Source organism: Nilaparvata lugens, chromosome 12, assembly GCF_014356525.2.
Source record: "Nilaparvata lugens isolate BPH chromosome 12, ASM1435652v1, whole genome shotgun sequence".
In the NCBI taxonomy this organism is placed as follows: domain Eukaryota; kingdom Metazoa; phylum Arthropoda; class Insecta; order Hemiptera; family Delphacidae; genus Nilaparvata; species Nilaparvata lugens.
The window spans coordinates 13052326-13074439 of record NC_052515.1 but is presented as its reverse complement, the minus strand read 5'-3'; the positions used below and the strand labels follow the sequence as shown (position 1 = coordinate 13074439).

General features: G+C 35.7%; 1 protein-coding gene across 1 annotated transcript in view; it reads left to right on the top strand.

The window, feature by feature from the left end:
* LOC120353824 overlaps window positions 1–21691 on the top strand; it is a 555685-nt gene extending 533994 nt beyond the window's left edge. The window contains exon 3 of the mRNA XM_039438899.1: window positions 20083–21691. Within this exon, the coding sequence (XP_039294833.1) occupies window positions 20083–20123 (41 nt within the window). The 3' untranslated portion in view covers window positions 20124–21691. The remainder of the gene's footprint in view (window positions 1–20082) is intronic.
* Window positions 21692–22114: the final 423 nt, after the last annotated feature.

Sequence of the window (22114 nt, the reverse complement as noted above, 5' to 3'; positions counted from 1 at the left end):
AGAAGAAGGCATCTTAAGACGAGCTCTTGCAAGAAGCGTTGAAGCAGCAGAAGACTAGCAACTAATACAAGTAGAGTGGAGCCAGTAGTCGAACCTTGGAAACTGGAGCTTCAGCTTGGTTGGGAAGGGTTAGTGGTGGAGGGGGGAAGAGCTATGTTCTACAAGGACCAATCCTATCTCGTCTTTGATAAATTTTACGCATCGTTTATCAAAGACCTGTGTTACATCAGAGTATCGGTCTTGACATCCACTACTCATCTTCCTCCTCCTCCTCCTCCTCTTCCTACTCCTCCTCTTCATACTTCTCCTCCACCAACACCTCCATCTTTTCTCCATCATCTTCCTCCTCCAACTTCCCCTTTCCCTCCTTCTCTCCTCCTTTTTTCGCCTCTCTAACTTCTCCTCCTGCTCCTTTATCTTTCTTCAACTTCCTCCTCCTTCTTCTTCACCATATCCTTCTTCTCGTACTCCACTTTTTTCTCCTTCTTCCCATCATTCTGTTCAAATTTTCCATCCCCTTCTTGCTCCTCTTCCTTCTCATTCTTTCTACTTTTTCCTTTCCTCCATCTGTTTTTCTTTTGTTACTCATCCGCAATTTATCTCCTTATACCTCTTGATCACTTTTTTGAAAATTCCATTATTCCTATCTCTTCTCCATTTCCATCATGCTCATCTACTGTTTTTAGAGCAAGCACACTGAATGATATATCCTTTTTATACTCAATCATCTCTGATTAATACAAGTCGAGTGGATCAGATGCTGGTTTCATGATTCAGAGGCCCGGGTTCAAATCCCGGCCCGGGCAAGATATTTATCTCGGGCCACTCCCGTGTTTCGGATGGACACGTTAAGTCGTCGGTCTCGGCTGCCTAAAAAGCAGTCGTTAGGTCATGTCAGAGGCCCTGAAATTGATCAGTTGCGACCTGAAAAGTCTGACACCAGACCTGAGCCAGCCAGGTCACTTGATATTATAGAATAATTGGTACCGTTTTGGGCTTATAAGCCTGTGCTACTTTTCTATAAGTTAAATAATTATCAATTCTACATTGTTGAAAGTCGATCTGGCAACAGAGCAGAGCAAGAAAGAGAAAGCGCTATCCGCTTTGTTGAATGATAGACAAGGATAGCAATACCATTGCTAATTAAACGCTGTCATTATAACGTATATTGAGGATTTAGCGATGGATTAACGGCGCAGGTATGCAACCAGGTGAACACAGATTCAAACAATGCTAAAAAGCTGCGAGAAGTAAAAAGTAAATGTGGGTCACTGGAAACGAGGTCAAATCCGTAGTACGACGTGTAGTGCGGGTTGCCTAATCCCAGTTATGCAGGAGCATCAAGGAATAAAGTGCATTATTTCACATAGTTTGGTACTGTACTAACATAAAATTCTAATGACTGAACATTTTCCCTCTTGAATGACAACTAAGGTCGTGTTTTTTAACTCCTCATTAACTCCTAGGTTATAAATAAAAATATAAATCCGAATACCCTTTTTACTTTCCTTGCACTATTACCATAGGTAAGGAAAGTATTGCTTTCCGAAAAAATTAAGGTACCCCAATTTCTAAATTTCTATACGTTTCAAGGTCCCCTGAGTCCAAAAAAGTGGTTTTTGGGTATTGGTCTGTATGTGTGTGTGTGTGTGTGTGTGTGTGTGTGTGGTGTGTGTGTGTGTGTGTGTGTGTGTGTGTGTGTGTGTGTGTGTGTGTAGGAGTGTATCTGCGTCTGTGTACACAATATCTCACCTCCCAATTAACGGAATGACTTGAAATTTGGAACGTAGGGTCCTTACAATATAAGGATCCGACACGAACAATTTCGATCAAATGCGATTCAAGATGGCGGATAAAACAGAGAAAATGTTGTCAAAACAGGGTTTTTCGCGATTTTCTTGAAAACGGCTCCAAAGATTTTGATTAAATTCATACCCAAAATAGTAATTGATAAGTCCCATATCTGTAAAAATGTCAGGAGCTCCGTCCCATCTATGCAAAGTTTGATTTTAGATTCTCAATTATCAGGCTTCAGATACAATTTAAACAAAAAAAAATCGAGTGGAAACGATTGAACATGAGAATCTCTACAATTAATGTTCAGTAACATTTCCACCTAAAATTGAAAATAAGTTCGAAATTCGAGAAAATGTGATTATCCAATTATTGCAAACTGTTGGCAACTGTTGATTCTATTAAATGATTCACTATGAAGAGAAAGCACACCTCGTGTGTCTTTAGCGTGATTGCCCTGTCACCAACTGGCTCAAATCTTTGAATTGTAGACTTGAGATTCGCGAGAACACTAGCGTCAGGTGATTAATTTTCATAACGGCAAGGAAAGTTGTGTGAGTGTGCCACACCAGATTTTTAAATTATTTCGTCACATGCTTCGGCTACTAATGCCATTTCCAAGTCTTGAAAATTGCATTAGTAGCCGAAGCATGTGGTGACGAAATAATTCAAAAAAAGTACTCAGATTTATATTTCTATTTATATTAAAAGTAGCCCTAAAGAATAAAATACAATAATTATCTGGTGCTTCACAAAAAATTGAGAGAAGATGAGATATTATGGTTGATGTACAATACAGTAGAGTCGAATAGGGAAGCACTTGTTGGATGGAATAGCGGAAAGAATGGAGATTTTATCTTCTGTATTCCAATAGCGTAGAATTCTCTATCTTATTGCATAAAATACACTGGGATAAAATGAAATTCCAACAAAAGTATTTTGAACTGTTATTGTACATAATTATGGCGATACTGATTTCATTGTCAAATATTTTGTTGAATATTGTTCATGTGATAGTAGAGATTATTGTAATAGAATGAGAATCCTCAAATATCATTCGATTATTATATATTTTGCCACACCCGTCTTTTTTATTATTTTAATTGAATATAATAATTTAAATAAAATTCTTCAATTTTTTACCACTGTCAGAAGCATAATCCAAAACAAAACAGTTCCTTACATAGACAAATGAACTTTCGACTATCGATATTTATCTATTTGGTAATACAGTATCGATGTTTTGTTCAGCGCAATTTCAAATTATTTATCTTTTTAAAAAGTAACATTATAATTTCTTCATACCATGCCAATGATTTATCGTAGTAGACCTATGAAAGGACGTGAATAGTAGAGAATCCAACATTTTATTGTTAAATCCTGATTATAACCATTAAAATAAGAGAACCCTTTGTAAATTAGATTTATATTTTTATTTGCATCCAATAGTAGCCCTTAGAAAAAAGACAATATTCTCATACTATAATATTGAAGTTGATTACTGTTCAAATCGAAAACCATTATTGAAAATTATTTTTCCGCCACCTACTGTCTAAAGTGCTTACTTTACTTCCTGAAACATAATACTAAAGTGTCACTTTTTGGCTCTTGGTAGTAAAAAACAGAAAAACTCCCTAGGGAGTGAAAGTGACTCCATTTAAATAACATGGGAAGCATCTCTATTTTAAAAACTTACATGGTAATAGGTTAGAAGGTCTAAGCTCAGATGAGAAAGCGTAATAGAGGTATCTGTCATTGAGTCAACTGAATTCAATACCACAACCAGAAATTTTATCAACTCATGAAATATATGTTTGTATGATATTATATTCTTAATATTAGTAGACGATAAAAATTTATACAATTTTTAAAATATTTTATTCTATTCAAAATACCAGCCAACAAATATTTTTGATCTGTATTCTGCAATTCAAATCTGAACCGCGTGATCTGGAGTCAGCCATTTTTGGTAGCCTGCCCAGCTGATATAATTGTTACAACTTTGGCCGATAGATAGCGCAATCGGCAGTGCCTATCAGACGACCAGTTTTTAGGTTCTAGATTTTAGGTTATGTTGTTAGGAAACATTGTCACCAATACGTAAGTTATTAGAATGATTTAATTTGCACTTTCTATAAAAAAATGTAGATGGAGGAAAAATGTTGTGTACATCACGAGCGAAAAATCCTTTTTCTCCCTCAGGAAAATTGTTGCTCTCGGCTTCGCCTCGGGCTTCAAACTTTCTCCCATAGCGAGAAAAAGTCGTACTTTTCACTCTAGATATACAAATAACTATTTTGTATTGTTTCATAATACAATAAAAACATAATGTTTTGTATCTATCTACCTGGATGATTTCATTTAGACAATACTTAAGTTTTCGAAAGTCAGGTCATCATTCTGTGTGATTGATTACTTATGATTAGTTGTGATTAATATACATGCAGAAAGGTAATTGAACAATATATAATTTGAATTTCTTAAACCATCTTTTGTGAGATTCTTAGCAAACAGACTACTTGTGAATGAAATAACTCAACCTCATGATTTCAGCTCCAGTCATGAATCACAAGTAATGAATGCTCGTTTCAACAAGCTCCCCCAAAACCTTGGTTTCAAGTTTCTTTGAAATTATTCGACTGGTATAATCATGTCTGTCTCTATCGAATATAATAACTTGGGAAACCCACGCTTTAACAAGATCTCCCATTCAAATCCATCCTTGAAGTCGAGGGAAATTTTTTGTTGGCCCTGAAGCACTCGTGCTGGCAGCCTGTTAGCTTTGATCTTTTCGCGCGCGTCTTGTTTTGAATGGCAGCACTGCTACCACTGGCAAAAGCGCGGGAATGCAAAGTGTATGTGTTGGTGTGTGAGTGTGTCTTCAATCAAATTTTGGCGCGCTTTTGTGCTTAGTGGTTTGTTGTAAGGGAGGTGGGCTTTGGTAGTGGGAGGGGGGGGGTTGTTTTGAAAGCACAAGGCTACTGAGAGAGTTGATGGGTGGTTGTGTTAGAGAGAGAAGGTGTGGGATAGGTGGGAGAATTAGAAGGAACTAAGGATGAAGAGAGAGTGAGTGTGAGAGAGAACTAAATAACACCACTATTTCAAAAGTGAGAGGATGTGAGTAGAGTAGATCATAGTTCTTTATCCGGGTCAGCTACAAGAGAGAGAATAGAATAGAATCGGTGCATTTATTTTTTACCTAGGAGGTTTTTTGCCTGGAGGGCGAAGTTAGGGCGCAGTTGACCCTCTCTCACTCAACCCTCCAATACAGAGAGAGAGTGAGGGTGAGAGGTGTGAGTAGAGTAGATTAGAGTTCCTTATCCGGGTCAGCTACAGAGAGAGAATAGAATAGAATCGGTGCATTTATTTTTTACCTTGGAGGTTTTTTGCCTGGAGGGCGAAGTTAGGGCGCAGTTGACCCTCTCTCACTCAACCTCCAATACAGAGAGAGAGTGAGGGTGAGAGGGTGTGAGTAGAGTAGATTAGAGTTCCTTATCCGGGTCAGCTACAAGAGAGAGAATAGAATAGAATCGGTGCATTTATTTTTTACCTTGGAGGTTTTTTGCCTGGAGGGCGAAGTTAGGGCGCAGTTGACCCTCTCTCACTCAACCCTCCAATACAGAGAGAGAGTGAGGGTGAGAGGGTGTGAGTAGAGTAGATTAGAGTTCCTTATCCGGGTCAGCTACAAGAGAGAGAATAGAATAGAATCGGTGCATTTATTTTTTACCTTGGAGGTTTTTTGCCTGGAGGGCGAAGTTAGGGCGCAGTTGACCCTCTCTCACTCTCAACCCTCCAATGCAGAAAGAGAGTGAGGGTGAGAGGGTGTGAGTAGAGTAGATCAGAGTTCCTTATCCGGGTCAGCTACAAGAGAGAGAATAGAATAGAATCGGTGCCTTTATTTTTTACCCAGGTGGTTTTTTGCCTGGAAGGCGAAGTTAGGGCGCACTTGGCCCTCTCTCACTCTCAACCCTTAATACAGAGAGAGAGTGAGTGTGAGAGGGTGTGAGTAGAGTAGATTAGAGTTCCTTATCCGGTCAGCTACAAGAGAGAATAGAATAGAATCGGTGCATTTATTTTTTACCTTGGAGGTTTTTTGCCTGGAGGGCGAAGTTAGGGCGCAGTTGACCCTCTCTCACTCAACCCTCCAATACAGAGAGAGAGTGAGGGTGAGAGGGTGTGAGTAGAGTAGATTAGAGTTCCTTATCCGGGTCAGTTACAAGAGAGATAGAGAGAGTAGGAAAGAGAGAGAGATAGAGTTAGAGGGAAGACAGATTAGGGGGATGACTGGAATAGATTAGATTTATTTAATCGAGTGAGTTACAAAAGAAAGAGAGAGAGTGGGTGTGTGTGAATGGGAAGTGGAGAAAAAGAATTCAGTTCCTAGAGATTGTGATAAAGGTGTAACACCCGAAACTAGTTTCCAGAATTTTTTCAATTATTGGTGGATGTGACAATGTCAAATCGTTGACATTGAAATTAGAATGGTACTAACAGGTCAATAGAGACTGTTGAATAGAATGAGGGAACGCTTTTGTTATGAGAAGAAAATTATACTGGAATATTGAATATTGTTGAATATACAGTATATTATTATTATAATATTTGATATTTCTGAATTATAAATGTTGAAAGTTATTGAATCATATTGGAAAATTTTGTAATGTTATGAGGTTATGAGAAGAGGTTCATGAGGACTAGAGTAAGAATGAGAGATAGAATCGTTATTACAAGAATCAGAAGATGTTGAAGAAGAAAGAAGGATAAAATAGAATAGAATAGAGTGTGATACCACAGTCGAATAATGCTTGTTGCTACGAACGCTATCTTTTGTCTATGATGATAAGCAGAGGAAAGACCGAGGTGGATCGTAGATCTATAGATAGATTAGCAGAGTTAGATAGAGACGAATTGAAGGAAAATTTGAGAGAGAGAAAGAGGGAGAAAAAAGAGATGGATAAAGTGATAGAATTGAATTGAATAATTTTCCTTTATTAGAGAGAGAGACAAAAAGAGATGGATAAGGAGAGACAATAGAATATAGATAGAGAAAGAAATAGAAAAGAGACAGAGAACGAGGAAGAGAGAGAGAGAGAGTGTGAGAGAGTGGATAATGTTTGTGCAGAGAGTAAACAGTGCGTGGGAATTGGCCCAATAGGTCTGCCAGAACTATGGCAAGGTAAGGCGAGGCAATACCCTGCTCTGCATGAATCATTAATGCTTTGAGAGAAATTAGATTACCGCGTTGCCAATTCTCAAAGCACCAATCCTCTCTGGAGCAACCGCCCCAAGATTTCGGTTTAGATAAGTGACGGATGGTTTGCCTGTAATTATAATTACAATAACAACCAAATTATTAATAATTAAGATGTACAAGCTGTGTTGAAGGATTAACGCGTTGTTTTTCCAGGGAATTTGGTTAATAATTGGAATGTAAAAGTTTTGTTGAAGGATTTTGATGCCTGTATTTATAATTACAATCACAACCAAATTATTAATAATTAAGATGTACAAGTTGTGTTGAAGGATTAACGCGTTGTTTTTCCAGGGAATTTGGTTAATGATCAAGATGTGAAAGTTTTGTTGAAGGATTGCGTGAAGCTTCGTTTTTCCTGGGATTTTCTATTGAATAACAAGCACACTGAATTATTATTATGTGTGACTAACAACAGGTAGCTCAAGTATTCTTCATTTATTTTGTCAGCAATACCTGTAGTGTGCCGAAAAATAACGTTCTCACCACGGGCAAAAATGTTTTTCCGGCTCTCAATATTTCTAGTCCTCGGCCTACGGCCTCGAACTTGAAAACCGATTTCGAGCCGGAAAAATCTCATTCTCTGCTCTGAGTTCGAAATATACTATTTTAATTAATGTTTACTAATACGTAGTTTTGTTTCACTAATAGCTACGTTACAAATTGTATTCTTGTTTAATTATTTTATTAATTTTAGAGGGTACTATAATTCTATTTTATGATACTGTATCATTTATGGTGATATGCCATGGTATAGGGCGTTTATGTTCCTAATTTCACTGTCAACTCAAGCCGATAGTCCTAGTAGTTTTACCGTGAGGCTATGTGACGCTGGTAGTCTCTCATACTGTGCCGTTCATACACTCTCACTCCAACAAGACAGTAATAATAGACAAAAGTCGACAGTAATTGGCTCGATTTAACAAAAATCGACTTGAAATTTGAAACATGAACCATGGGATATTTTCTTATGCTATCTTTTCTCTATGATATCATCATGAATGATAGAGTATCACCACACATGACACAGTATCACCACACATGATACAGTATCAACACGATATGATACAGTATCATCTCAACTTGATACACAACATCAAAATTGCTCAGCAAAATGCTCAGCAGAAAATCTATTTTTCCTAAATCTCTATCACAATGTTATGTTACCATAGGGAGCTTACTCCCTATCAAAAAATGATTACAATACCTGCGTTATTATAATATAATTTAGTACCTCCACATATTTCCAAAAATGCATTTTTCATAAGGGGGACATTCCGAAATGTATCCCCGTGGAACAATACAATAAATATTGACAGAAATGACAGGGATAGGGGGATGCAAGATAAACCCGTGAGAGTGAGAGAGAGGAAGAACGGAAGGAGGGAGAGAGGATGATGAACTAAAAGAGAGAGTGGAATCTGGTTGAATTATGGTTATATGCTAAAGAGGAATTCCGAAGCAATATATGATGAAGATCCAACGATTTTATCATAAGGTCAGAGCGATATTATACCGGTCTTCATACATCTGTCTGACTGCATACTCAATTTTTCGATCACTATCGTTTTTCTCTCTTCTCTCCCTCGCCATCGTTCTTCTCTCTCTCTCTCTTCTTCATCATTCACTCTTCCTCCCATTCTGGTGCGTGGGGGAGGGGTGGGCAGACACAGAGGGAGAGAGAGAGAGAGTGAGTGGATAATAAAATCATATCACCGTCCCTGTTCAGAGTGAATTTCCCTGTGATTTGTGTTGAGTTTTTGGGTTTTCCATATTTATTTCCTGAGTTTTTTGAGGGGTGCTACACAAATTGGGGGTGTACTTTCAGTTGAGCATGTTGTTTTGGTACAGAGATCATTTTACTTCCCCCACCCCTCTCCTTAACCCTCTACCACCAAGGTTTTGCATAAAACTTTCTCCCCTGGTCAGGGGGAAGAGAGAGAGATATTTATGACGGTGCAATATACGTTTCCTGACTGAGTTTAGCATTTTCGTACAGTGCACTTTCGCTTACTCGACTCCTGTTTACATATATTTCTAATGCTTGGTGATGTAGGCAGATAGGATGTACTGATAGTGGCCCGTTTTTCGATTGCTGTAACGTTGTTTTGGTATGTTGTAACTTTGTTTTTTTGTGATAGAGTATCTTATTCTGATAATAATCATTTTGTTATACATTACAAACATTTTCTGTTTAGACTATTACTGATTCTCTTCTACTAAAATGGAAATTATTCTTATGTATAAATCTTGGTCTCACATTATCATATCCATGAACTAGGAGAACCGTTTATTTTTACCTTTGATAGAAAAGTTTCATGCGTCTATTTCAATGACAATTTTGAGATCCTAATCAACATTATCAATCTCTTGTGAATTAAAAGCTCAAACTTAGAGCAGTAGAACAGTTAATGGGGGAGCCTCACGATTGGTCAATAGCTGTTGACCAATGGAGGATGAGCTCGACTGTCTTTGGCTGAGACTGGACACGCCCAAGTATTATACATGATCGTATTCATTCTTCGTTATATTCTAAGCAATGTGGATTATTTATCTTCTAAATTTATTGGCAGGTGATGTTGAAATTGTGTATATTCGATTTTATTTCCATTTCTACAGAACATCGACTTCGATGCGTTTAATGTACATAAATCAAACTAGATATTTTCACTTTTTGTGTAGTTGAGAAGTTGATATTGTGGTAATTATTCATATTGAATGAAAAAGACTAAGAAATTGTCAAAAAACCACTGATTTATTGATACTTAGTAAGACCTGTTTCGGTTATTACACCATTGTCATGAGTTTATCAGAGATTGACAATGGTGTAATAACCGAAACCGATCTTACTAAGTATCAATAAATCAGTGGTTTTTTGACAATTTCTTAGTCTTTTTCATTCAAACAACATATGCTTGATTATGTCTCTTCTAAATTATTAGCAGATGATGATAAAATTGTGTATATTCGATTTTCTTTTTTCATTTTCACAGAATATTGAATTAGATAGGTTTAATGTAAATATAAAACTCAATATTCTGCTTGATTATTTCTCTTCTAAATTATTAGCAGATGATGAAAAATTGTGTATATTCGATTTTCTTTTTTCATTTTTACAGAATATTGAATTAGATACGTTTAATGAAAATATGAAACTCAATATTCTGCTTGATTATTTCTCTTCTAAATTATTGGCAGGTGACAATGAAGTTGTTTAGATAGATTTTCTTTTAATTTTCACAAAATATTGGATTTCATACGTTTAATGCATGTATCAAACTCTTTAATCTGCAAAATATCAAACTTGATGTATCATCTAACAATAAATTTGAGAAGTACAGTAGAAAAACCTTTTGAAGTGTAAGCTTTTTGAAAATGATCAAACCTGTTTTTCTTGTGTGATTCAGACAAAGGTAACCCAGAAAATGTGACCCACAAAGCAGTTCTAACCACAGACTTATGCGAGAACAATATTGTTTGTATTCCATCACGCATTTCCTTTGCGTGCGGGCAATTCCTGATATGTTATGACTGAGAGTAACTTTTGTACGCACATTTACACACACGCTTGACTCAAAGACAATAGGCCACAGTAACCCCACTCTCAAGGTATGTGAGGAACTCATACGTTGGTATTCGACATACATATGAGGCACATATGAGGCGAGATAGTCAGTCTTTGTAGGTTAAACTGGGCTCGAATACCTTGCCAACAAACTTCGCATTGGGACACTGGAACACACACACACTCTCACTCACTCTCTCTCACTCTCACCCACTTTCACTCTCTCTCTTTCTTTCTCTTCCTCTCTTCCTCAAACCTCTCTCTATTTCCCATCAGTCGCTCAGTCTGTCTTTTTCTTTCTCTCTTCCTCATTCTCACTCTATCTCCCATCACTCACTCTTTCTCTCTCTTTCTATCTCTCCCTCACTCTCCCTTTCTCTGGTACACACACATGCCTTTGCTTCATCTGAAGTAGAGTAACATTGAAACAAAATTCCACGAATTCACCGATCGTTGGATTTTTATTTTTATTCCTCTCTACTTTCCCCCCCACCCCATGAAGCCCTTAAAGAAAAACGTCCCACTTTCCCTAATCCTTTTCTCCAAGTTCCAGATTTCTGTTCACAGTTTCCTCGTTCCAGATCTCTGTTTCTTTCGAAAAAAGAGTCTCTTTTCCAGAGAAAAATCCTGGAAATCTCAATTATTCAAGTCGGTTTCTGAGAAGTGTCGTGAGTTGTATTTAAATCGACTCTTTTTATCTAATTATTTGTTGTCTCTGTTTTTGGAAAGTGAAGTGCGTTTCCCTGTGAGAGAGTGTATTTTCTTAAAAATTTACTCCACTTTTGTAAGTGATCTTATTCGTTGCTTTGAATACTGTTGAAGAAGTGATTTCAACTGGTAACAAATTTAATAGTCTAGTCTTCCAGACCATTTTTTTGACAGTTGTTTTGAAAATTTCATCATTTATCGTATTTCAGAAGTACATGCTGATTATAATGGATTGATTAATTGAGATGGCTCCATAGCACAAATAGCAGTAATCTGCGTGAGTAAACAAATTAATATCGTCTAGAAATTTCGAACATTGATGACCTATACCATGGGATATCTTCTTATGCTATCTTTTCTCTCTATCATCATAAATGATACAGGATCACCATGAAATTATACAATATCACCACACATGATACATATTCAACACAATGGCCCATATGAATAAAACCAGAGCAAATGCTCATGAGCAAGAGCATGGAGCATAAGGTTTTGCTCATGAGCAAAAGGTAGAAGCAAAAGCATTTGCTCATTTTTATATGAATAAGCTTTACCTTATACTCTTACCTTATGCTCCTGAAACTCTGGAGCAAATGCTCACGTATTTTAACCTCTTGATTAGTGAGTTTTTCAATGTTGATTAGTAATGCCTCACCTGCTGCTGCGCCCATGGAAGTGCCATAGACAGTAACGCCGCAGCATATGCGTTCTATAACATTCATCATGTCAGGAATGCCTCAGATGTTGCGTTTGTATCCTAGACTATAGTGCGACATCTAGTGGTCATTTTAGATATTTCATCAGCTGATTCGCTTTTGTAGCCTTAATTCGTTTTTATAGCTCATGGAAGAGCTAAATATGAAAGTAGGGGGCACCGCTTGTGTTTGCGTCGTCTGCTCTGTTTTCTATTTATGAATAGAGTTTTAGGTTAGTTGAGTTTAGAATTTTGAAATAATAGCGTGAAAAATGTCATCTCTATAATAATCTTCAGCATATTCTTATAATATCAATAGCCTCCTTCCAATCGTCTACACTCTTATCTTCTTAAATGCCTATTTCCTATTTTGTGATGGCTATCTTTATATCAGGTTGCTATCTTTTGTATTTATTATTTTGTAGGGATAATGGTGATATATATCATGGTTAAATCTAGAAAGAGTTTCATAGTTCTCAACTATTGGTTGTTATTGTGTCTGGTATATAGTTTCCTCTTCCTCACACGAATTAGTTGAGCCATTTTACTATGAGCAAAAGATGATAAGCTGCTCTAGACTAGACTCACCTTTTTTGAAGCATTTGCTTCAAAAGTTGATCAAATGCAATAGTTGATCAATTTTGAGCAAAAGATTTTACTTTTGAGCAAATGCTCAAACTATTTTTCTGATGAGCATGAGCAAAAGGTTTTGCTCACGTTTATTCATAGAAAATGAAGCAAATGCTCCTTATTTTAGAAGTATAAGCAAATGCTCAACTTTATTCATATGGCCCAATATGTTACAGCATCATCTCAAATTGATACACAACACCAAAATTTGTTACATAACTTCCAAACTTTGAATGATTTCTACAAACCATGGGATATCTACGCTATATTTTCTCCATGGTATCACCATAAATGATACAATATTAACACACTTGGTACAATATCTACACGATATGATACAGTATCATCTCAACTTGATACACAACACCAAAATTTGATACATAACTTCCAAACCTTGAATGAATTCTACAAACCTTGAAATATCTTCTTTGCTATCTTTTCTCTATGGTATCACCATGAAATGATACATTATCACCACACATGATACGGATTCAACACAATATGATACAGCATCATCTCAACTTGATACACAACACTAAAATTTGATACAAAGCTTCCAAACTTTGAATGAATTATACAAACCATGGGATATCTTCTTATGCTATCTTTTCTCTATGATATCACCATAAATTATACAGTATCACGATAAAATGATACACAGTATCACCACACATGGTACAATAATATCAACACGATATGATACAGTATCATATCAACTTGATACACAACACCAAATTTGATACAAAACGTTCAAACTTAGAATGAATTCTACAAACCATTAAATATCTTCTTATGCTATCTTTTCTCTATGGTAGAAACAAAAGATGATACATTATCACCACACATGATACATTATCACCACATATGATACAGTATCATCTCTACTTGATACACAACAACGAAATTTGATACATAACTTCCAAACTTTGAATGAATTCTACAAACCATGGGATATCTTCTTATGCTATCTTTTCTCTATGCCTTAACCTTATCTCAGGATAACCTACTAGTTCTCGTGGAGATCCCATAACTTGAAATGGATTCACAACACAAATAACAGTAATTGGCTCGAGTTAACAAAAATCGACTTGAAATTTCGAACATTGATGACCTATACCATTGGATATCTTCTTATGCTATCTTTTCTCTCTATCAACATAAATGATACAGTATCACCACACATGATACAGTATTAACAATTTATGATACAGTATCATATCAACTTGAAACACAACACCAAATTTTGAAACAAATCTTCCAATCTCTGAATAAATTCTACAAACCATGGAGTATCTTCTTATGCTATCCTTTCTCTATGGTATCACCATGAAATGATACGGTTTTAACACAATATGATACAGTATCATCTCAACTTGATACACAACACTATAATTTGATACATAACTTCCAAACTTTGAATGAATTCTACAAACCATGGGATATTTTCTCTTTTATGGGATATTTTCATGCTATCTTCTCTCTATACTATACCTAAACCTTATCGATAACCTAATCCCAGGATATTCAATCCCAATATAATCCCAGATGACCTAATCCTAGGATAACCTAATCCCAGTTCTCGAGCTCCCATCACTTGCAATGACTCCATCACGACAGAAAAATTAATTCGCCTATCCATCATGACCACCTATTTTCTTTCAAAACCACGTCATCTGCTTGAGGGCTCTGTCACCGCGGGTCTGCAGGGGTCACATGCTGACTAAATTCGATCCGGCTAGCTCGATAATGGTGATCGGTCCTTTGGGGCCCCTCTACCCCAAACCTCCCCCCCTTAAATTACTCCCCCTACCATCCATCCACCCTCCTCATCCTCATGATCAACACCTCTCACTTCCTCTTGATCTACCAATCTACCCCTTAAATTACTCCTTCTCCTTTCATCTCCCATTCACCCTCCTACTCCTCCACATCATCCTCATGATCACCACCCCTCCGCCCCTGAGTTTTCAACAAAAGAGGGCCTCACATAATGAGTCATACACCCCAAAAATTCGGAGCACTCGCATTATTTATAAAATAGATCCATCATTTACACCCGGCTGTGTTAGTGTGTAACGAATTGGTGATCTATTACTTACTGTGTCACCAATGGGTGGGTGTTGTAATCAAATGTGTCTCTGTCTCTCTCTTTCTGTTTGTCTCTCTCACACACTCAATCTCTCTCTCACTCTATCTCTCTGTTTCTCTTCTGCTCTCTAACAACTGCTTCTCTCGATCTGTCTTACTCTCCATCTATTCCTCGCTTTCATTCTCTCTTCTCTTTATTTTTATTTTTCTCTCTCACTCACTCTTCTCTAGTCACACATCAAGAGTGTTAGTGGGAAGGATAAATAGCTACTTGAATAATATTCAATACAATAGTATTCTTATTAAAATTATTTACTCACAACATGTTTCCATGTCATTAATGACATCATATAGCCGAAACATGTGAGTAAATTATTTTAAAAAGGATACTTGGGATTTCTATTTCGATTTATTTTCAAGAGTAGTCCTAAAAAATAAAAGACAATAGTAATGTTGTATAATATTATACATCATAACTATGTCTGCATTATAGATCTATGAATCCATGAATAAGAAAATTTTAAATTCGCATTTTGTAGAATTTAGTAATATTTATTAGTTGATATAAATTAGTGTATGAGCCATCATAGAGAAAGCATAAACTTATCCTTCATACATTTTTCATAAAATAATATGATTTGAGAATGAAGAAATATTATGTGATATTCTATATAAAATATATACAGTATATTGAACCTATTTATATCATATTTTATTGCTTTGTTCATTTTCTATGATGTTTGTATATTATTGGATTTTTCAACTCTTGAGCTTTCTAGAAACTCTCCATTACTTGCACTATTATTCTATTTTATTTATTCCTATGATACATTTATTTTTCGTGTTCTACCATCTCTCTCTACAGTTCAAATCATATACAGTTCAATAATTATTTTCTTAGACTATATTATGTAAATTCATCTATAATTTTGCTGTATTGTAAGCTATTGTATATAAGTGTATAAGCCTGTATATATTGTAATCTACGTAAATAAAGTACCCAATCAATCAATCTACTGCCAGCTATAGAAGAAGCATTGCTTTGTGCTGTATATCCAGAGAATACGTTTACACATACATCGATTGGTTATTCTTTCATCTAAACAAGATCGTTTTCAATGTAAAATTCTAATTTGAAGTTGTTCTATATTCTACATGCTGTCATCATAGGTGACAAGTACCTTGTAACAATATAAGAAATGATATAATATATTTAACGATCTATCTCTCTCTTCTTCACTATTCCCATCTCTCTCACGTTCACTCTCTCTTTCTGACAGTGAGAGTAGCCTGCTTATAATTGTCGTCTCCACCAGGGGGTGACGAAAACGGACATTACTCTCCCCACATAACCTAACCCCACACACCCTCCCTAATTTCAACCCCCTCACCAAAATCCAACCCCTAGTAGTAGTATAACAGTGTATTCTGTAGTCCCATTCACTATCAACTGTCAGCATTAGTGTAATTGGAAGCAATAGTGTTATTCATTGGAAATTCTGACAGTTTAAACTGAATCCCACAGTAGCTTTTCATAGTGTGACTTGGTTCAAACTTTCAGTATTCCCCAAATATAACACCAAGGACCTCCACTCAATAAATACTGACATAATAACATGGATCACACCATAATCCAAGATACAAACACAGGGATATTGGCATTGGCACTGCCACCATAATATCAAACAGCAACCTTTGTATACTAGTGTCTATGTGTCGAAAGTATGATTAATATGGTGTATGGAATTTTGTTTTTGTTGTTAGGAAATGATTCATTCTATTCTATTGCCGCAGACTATTGTTGTGTACTGCGCATGCGTGCATTGTTCCGTTTATTGGCTTGCTATAATTACATATATGTGCCACACATATTTTGTGTTATACAATGTATGTGGATATGTGTCACACTGGGACGTACACACAATGTTTTGTACCAATACTCCGACACCACAATGTAGATACAATGGTTTGTCCTCACACATACATAGAAAAACACAATGTGTTTCACTAACACAAAGCCTAACTAATCGTTTCTTTGAGACTGGCTGCGTGTGAAAATATACACTCCTAAAAAATTGAAATGATGTACAAAGGGGATGTAATACATTGAATTAAAACACGATATCACCCTCACGTTGCATACAAAACACACAAATTTCTCATCGAAAAAATATATGATGTCATCAAGTACAAAGAGACATCAATTCTAACAATACATCATCCCTTACAATAAGACATCAACCCTTCTAATACATCCCTCGGGCTGTGGTAGTTATACTGTTATTATTTGAAGCCGATGACTTTGAAATTTGATTATCTCCTATCTGTTGTGTCAGGAAAGATGATACATGTTTTTGGGTGATGATGATGTTTCAATAGATGAAGGGGTTGTGTATTGTGTATGAAAGCTACTCTGAAAACTATTATTGTTACATTAAATGAAATTTAATTAGGATTTATTGTTTCTGTTTTGTGTTTATATGATCAAGATGTTTTCACATTTTGTGTAGTTGAGAAGTTGATATTTATTTATTAGAACAGTCACAAACACGATATTTGGAAAGAGAAATAGGCAATTGCCCAAAACTTCTTCAATTCCTTGATTCTGGCACATAAATAGTCCAAAGTGAGGTTAAGTTTAAAATTTCTGTTCTCACCAAAGATTAACACTCAGAGAATACGTATCCGAGATATTGTGGTAATTATTTCATATTAAATAAAAATACTAAGAAATTGTCAAAAACCACAGATTTATTGATACTTAGACTGATTGCTCTGGAAATCAGAGATTCACCAGAGATTGACAATGGTGTGACAACCGAAACCGGTCTTTCTAAGTATGTTATGGATGTATGTATCAGTGTGTATGTATGTATTCTAAGTATGGATAAGTGGTTTTTGACAATTTCTTAGTATTTTCATTCAATCAAGACGTTTGTATTTCTTTGGAAACCATTATTGTCACAATAGGAATATTATCGAGATCGGTGTTATAAAGAATGAATGAATGAATGAAAATGGATTTCATCTCCACCATAACAGACAAAGAAATTTCACAAACACTTTTTGGAAATTAACTTACCACTACATGGAGTAAGTTATAATTCTGTATTGAATTTTTCTAGCTTTATTGTTTCAATCTAAATTTTCCAATCTTGACAATTACAATTCTTATTGACTATATTATAGACATGCGGTTTCCAGTGTGTTCTCTAACTGATTTTAAGGTGGCTCTTTGTAGGGGAACAGGTATTGGCTGTGAATTTTCTCTCATTTATTTATTTATTTATTTATTAGATAGAGCGAACAATACAATAGTCGGAAAAGAAAAAACAGGCTATTGCCCAAAACTTCTTCAATTTCCTGATTTTGTCACAAATCGTCCAAATATTTACAGCTTTAATATAATATAGATTTCATACATATTATGTGTAGTCTGAAGAGAAAACTACAGGATATAAAGCCATGGAGAAACTATAATCCAGTCCTTCTCTCTATAGATTCCTTGAGAAATATTGACAGACCACTCCCAGTTAGTTAATATCAAATTCCAACAATATTCACAAAAAATTAAGCTGTGAATTTTCAACAAAGAATGGTTTAAGAGGAATTAAGTGACTTTTTATTTTCTATTGAGTTACTGTCAACTAATAAGTTGTCATCAACTTCGATAAGTTAGTGTTGACTGATATTATATAATAGTCTTTTAATTCATTCTCCATTTTTTTAATAATACATCATCAAAATGATGGGGAGAGGGGAAATAAGGTAACCTTGTGCTATTCCTCTCCCGAATTTAGATGAGGCTACACATAGTCCGAAATAGGTCAAGTCTTGTAGTTCATCACTCCACAAAATTTTTAGTCCTTATAGTCTATTAATTTCACAATGTAGTTTTTTCAAAATTAGATGCTTCAAAACCAAACATAGAAGAAATATTTCAAATTATGAATGGATTCATCTAATTCCTTCTCACACTTAAAGTCACTCTTAGTCCGAAATAGGTTAAGTCTTGTAGTTCTTCTCTTCACAAAATTTCATTAAAAATATTATTATTCTCCATAATTTTAAAAGCTCTGTATCACATGATATCCTGGTAACATTAGAACACGTGTACCTCACATACGTTTTTCCTACAGTGCGGATCTTTTTTGTCAACCCTTATTTTTCCTCACGCTAGACTACTTTCACCTACACACACTCATTGTCTCGTACCGTTCGATCCTTTCTCCTACTCCATTTTCCCTCTGGATTTTCACAGGGTTTTCCCGGGAGGTTTTTCCGGCCCCAGCTCTCTCGTATATTCATCACAGTCCTTCAGAATTAAAGGACGACTCTGCTTCTTTGGAAAGTGAAACCGAATAGAGGATTTTCCTCTTTATTTCCTTCTTTTTTTTGTACCGCGTTTTCTCTTCTTCTATATCTCTGTCTCTGTTACTTGCGTTTATCCTTACTCTAGAATCTTCTCACTCTATCTCCTTCTCCATTTCTCTCTCTCTCTCTCTCTCTATTTATCTATCTTTCTCTCTCTCTCTCTCTCCTCTCTCTCTCTCTATGTTTAGTTTTGTATACATTCTTTTCTTCTTCCATCATAGATAATTTGCAAAAATTCAAAGATTCTCATCTCTCCTCTCTTTCTAATAAAATATTCCCTCTCTATGCAAAGATCCTTCCATAATTCTCCTTCTTTGTTAGTGGGGAGGATATTTTCAATATTCTTTCCGAAGAATGGACTTTGATATGTCCAAAGCTCCGCCAATTTATGTAGATGCATAACAATATAATTATCTATAGTTATTATATTACAAATTGCTTTTTCATATCATATACAGTTCAATGATTATTTTCTAAGTCTATATTATGTAAATTCATCTATAATTTTGCTGTATTGTAAGCTATTGTATATAAGTGTATAAGCCAGTATATATTGTAATCTACATAAATAAAGTACTCAATCAATCAATCAATCTCTTTCTCTCTGTGTGTGTCTCACTCTGTTTCTCTCACACTCACTTTTTCTGTCCTTCTCTCTCTATGTCTTTCTGTGTCTCTCCACCTCTTCCATAAGCTTACTCTCTCACCCCATCTCACTTCCTCAATCTCTCTCTCCATCTCAATATCACCCTCCTCTCTCCTCTCTTCTCTCAAGTCTCATCATACTTTTACTTACTCCTCTCTCTCAATCTCCTCTCTTTCTCTCCTCTCCACAATATATTCCTCTTTATTTCTACCTCTTTCTCTGTATAGTCACGCACTCTAGAAGATTAAAGGGTTTAGCTAATCAAAGCGAGCTTCTTCCTCGATTTAAAAGCAACTAAACCTGAGTTTTATTTTGTTTTTCTTTTACAGGTAAGCAACTAATTGCTGTTTCGTTGATTGGAGTTTGTTGAACGCTGATTGGGTGAGTTCAATTCCGATTAATTATCCTATCTAATGTGTGAACTCTCCCATAAGAACCAATGATATTCTTAATTTTGTAAAATTTAGGTTTAGTATATCGATGATTTATTTTTGTTGAAACTGGTGAGATTGAGAATATCAATTCATGAGAGCTTAGAATAGAATAGAATACATTTTATTGATCAACGAATATATATATAACATATACATGGATCTCGTCACGTCGGTCAGGTACAAGGAAAAGTGATAGACATTTTTACATAGATGAAGTAGTTCAGATAGGCTACGGTACAATATAAAACAATGTCAGATAACACAAAACAGCATAAGATAACATGGAAGAACTTTGCCATATCAAGACCACTTTACAATTTATTCATTATGTGGTAACAAATTCGCTGCTGAGGTATTCCTCTAATCTATAGGACATCCTAGTTAATTTCCTTGCCCTATTGCCATAGGTAAGGAAAGTATTGCTTTCCGAAAAAAATTGAGGTACCCTAATTTCTAAATTTCCATACGTTTCAAGGTCCCCTGAGTCCAAAACAGTGGTTTTTGGGTATTGGTCTGTATGTATGTGTGTGTGTGTGTGTGTGTGTGTGGTGTGTGTGTGTGTGTATGAGTGTATGTGCGTCTATGACACGATATCTCATCTCCCAATTAACGGAACGACTTGGATCTTAAGGTCCTTACACTATAAGGATCCGACACGAACAATTTCGATAAAATGCAATTCAAAATGGCGGCTAAAAAGGCGAAAATGTCATAAAAAACAGGGTTTTTCGCGATTTTCTCGAAAACGGCTCCAACGATTTTGATCAAATTTATACCTAAAATAGTCATTGATAAGCTCTATCAACTTCCACAAGTCTCATATCTGTAAAAATTTCAGGAGCTCCGCTTCATCTATGCAAAGTTTGATTTTAGATTCCCAATAATCAGGCTTCAGATACAATTTGAACAGGAAATTCCAAGTGGAAAAGATTGAGCATGAAAATCTCTACAATTAATGTTCAGTAACATTTTCACCTAAAATTGAAAATAAGCTCCAAAATGTTTGCAACAGTTGATTCTATGAAATCATTTCCTATGAAGAGATAGCAGACATCGTTTGTCTCTAGCGTTATTGTCCTGACACCAGCTGGCTGAGATCTTTGAATTAGTTGACTTCAGATGAGCGTGAACACTACCGTCAGGTAGGCTAATCAATTTTCGTAACGGCAAGGAAAGTTGTGTGAGTGCGCCACGCCAGATTTTTTTTAGTAGCTCCTTCACTTTTTTCTTGAACATATCTTTTGGAAGGTTTCTGATTTCTGAGGGCAGTTTATTGCACAGTACAAACTGTTGATATTTATGGCTTTTGTAGGATTTGTACAGTCTTTTGGTGGGCTTTACTAAATCGAACTTTTTCTTCGTGTCATGTTCATGAGATTCAGATTGTTTAATGAAGTATTTTTACAGATGGAATTCCCGGGCTGGCAAATAATTTTTGAATAGTAGTCCTCATCAAATTTCCATCTAGCTGTTAACCCTGTTGTCAATGTCTGCAGTAGCAGAAGTCTTCGGGGTGATTTACAGCATTCATTTAGGATTTTCGTTAAATAATAATTATTAGGTATTTTTCATTTTCTTTTATGAAAACCACATTGCTTTTTCAATAACAGGGAACTGTTTGAATAACCGTAATGAGGGGAATCATGAGAACTCTTGAAATATCAAAGAGAATATTGGATAATGAATAGAATGAGTAATGAATTCTCTTAAAATATTGTAGAGAATATCAAATGATGAACAAAATGAATCTCTTCTTCGAAAATGAATTTCGTTTCGGAAAACACCATTTTTCTGATGAAATAAACTTTCATAGCTATCTATTATAATTCTGGAAGAAACGCTGCAAGAGCTATCTACTCGTATTATGATGCTTGAAAACAAGCTACATTATATAGGTTATAAGGTATCTCACAATCTTTCTCGTTTC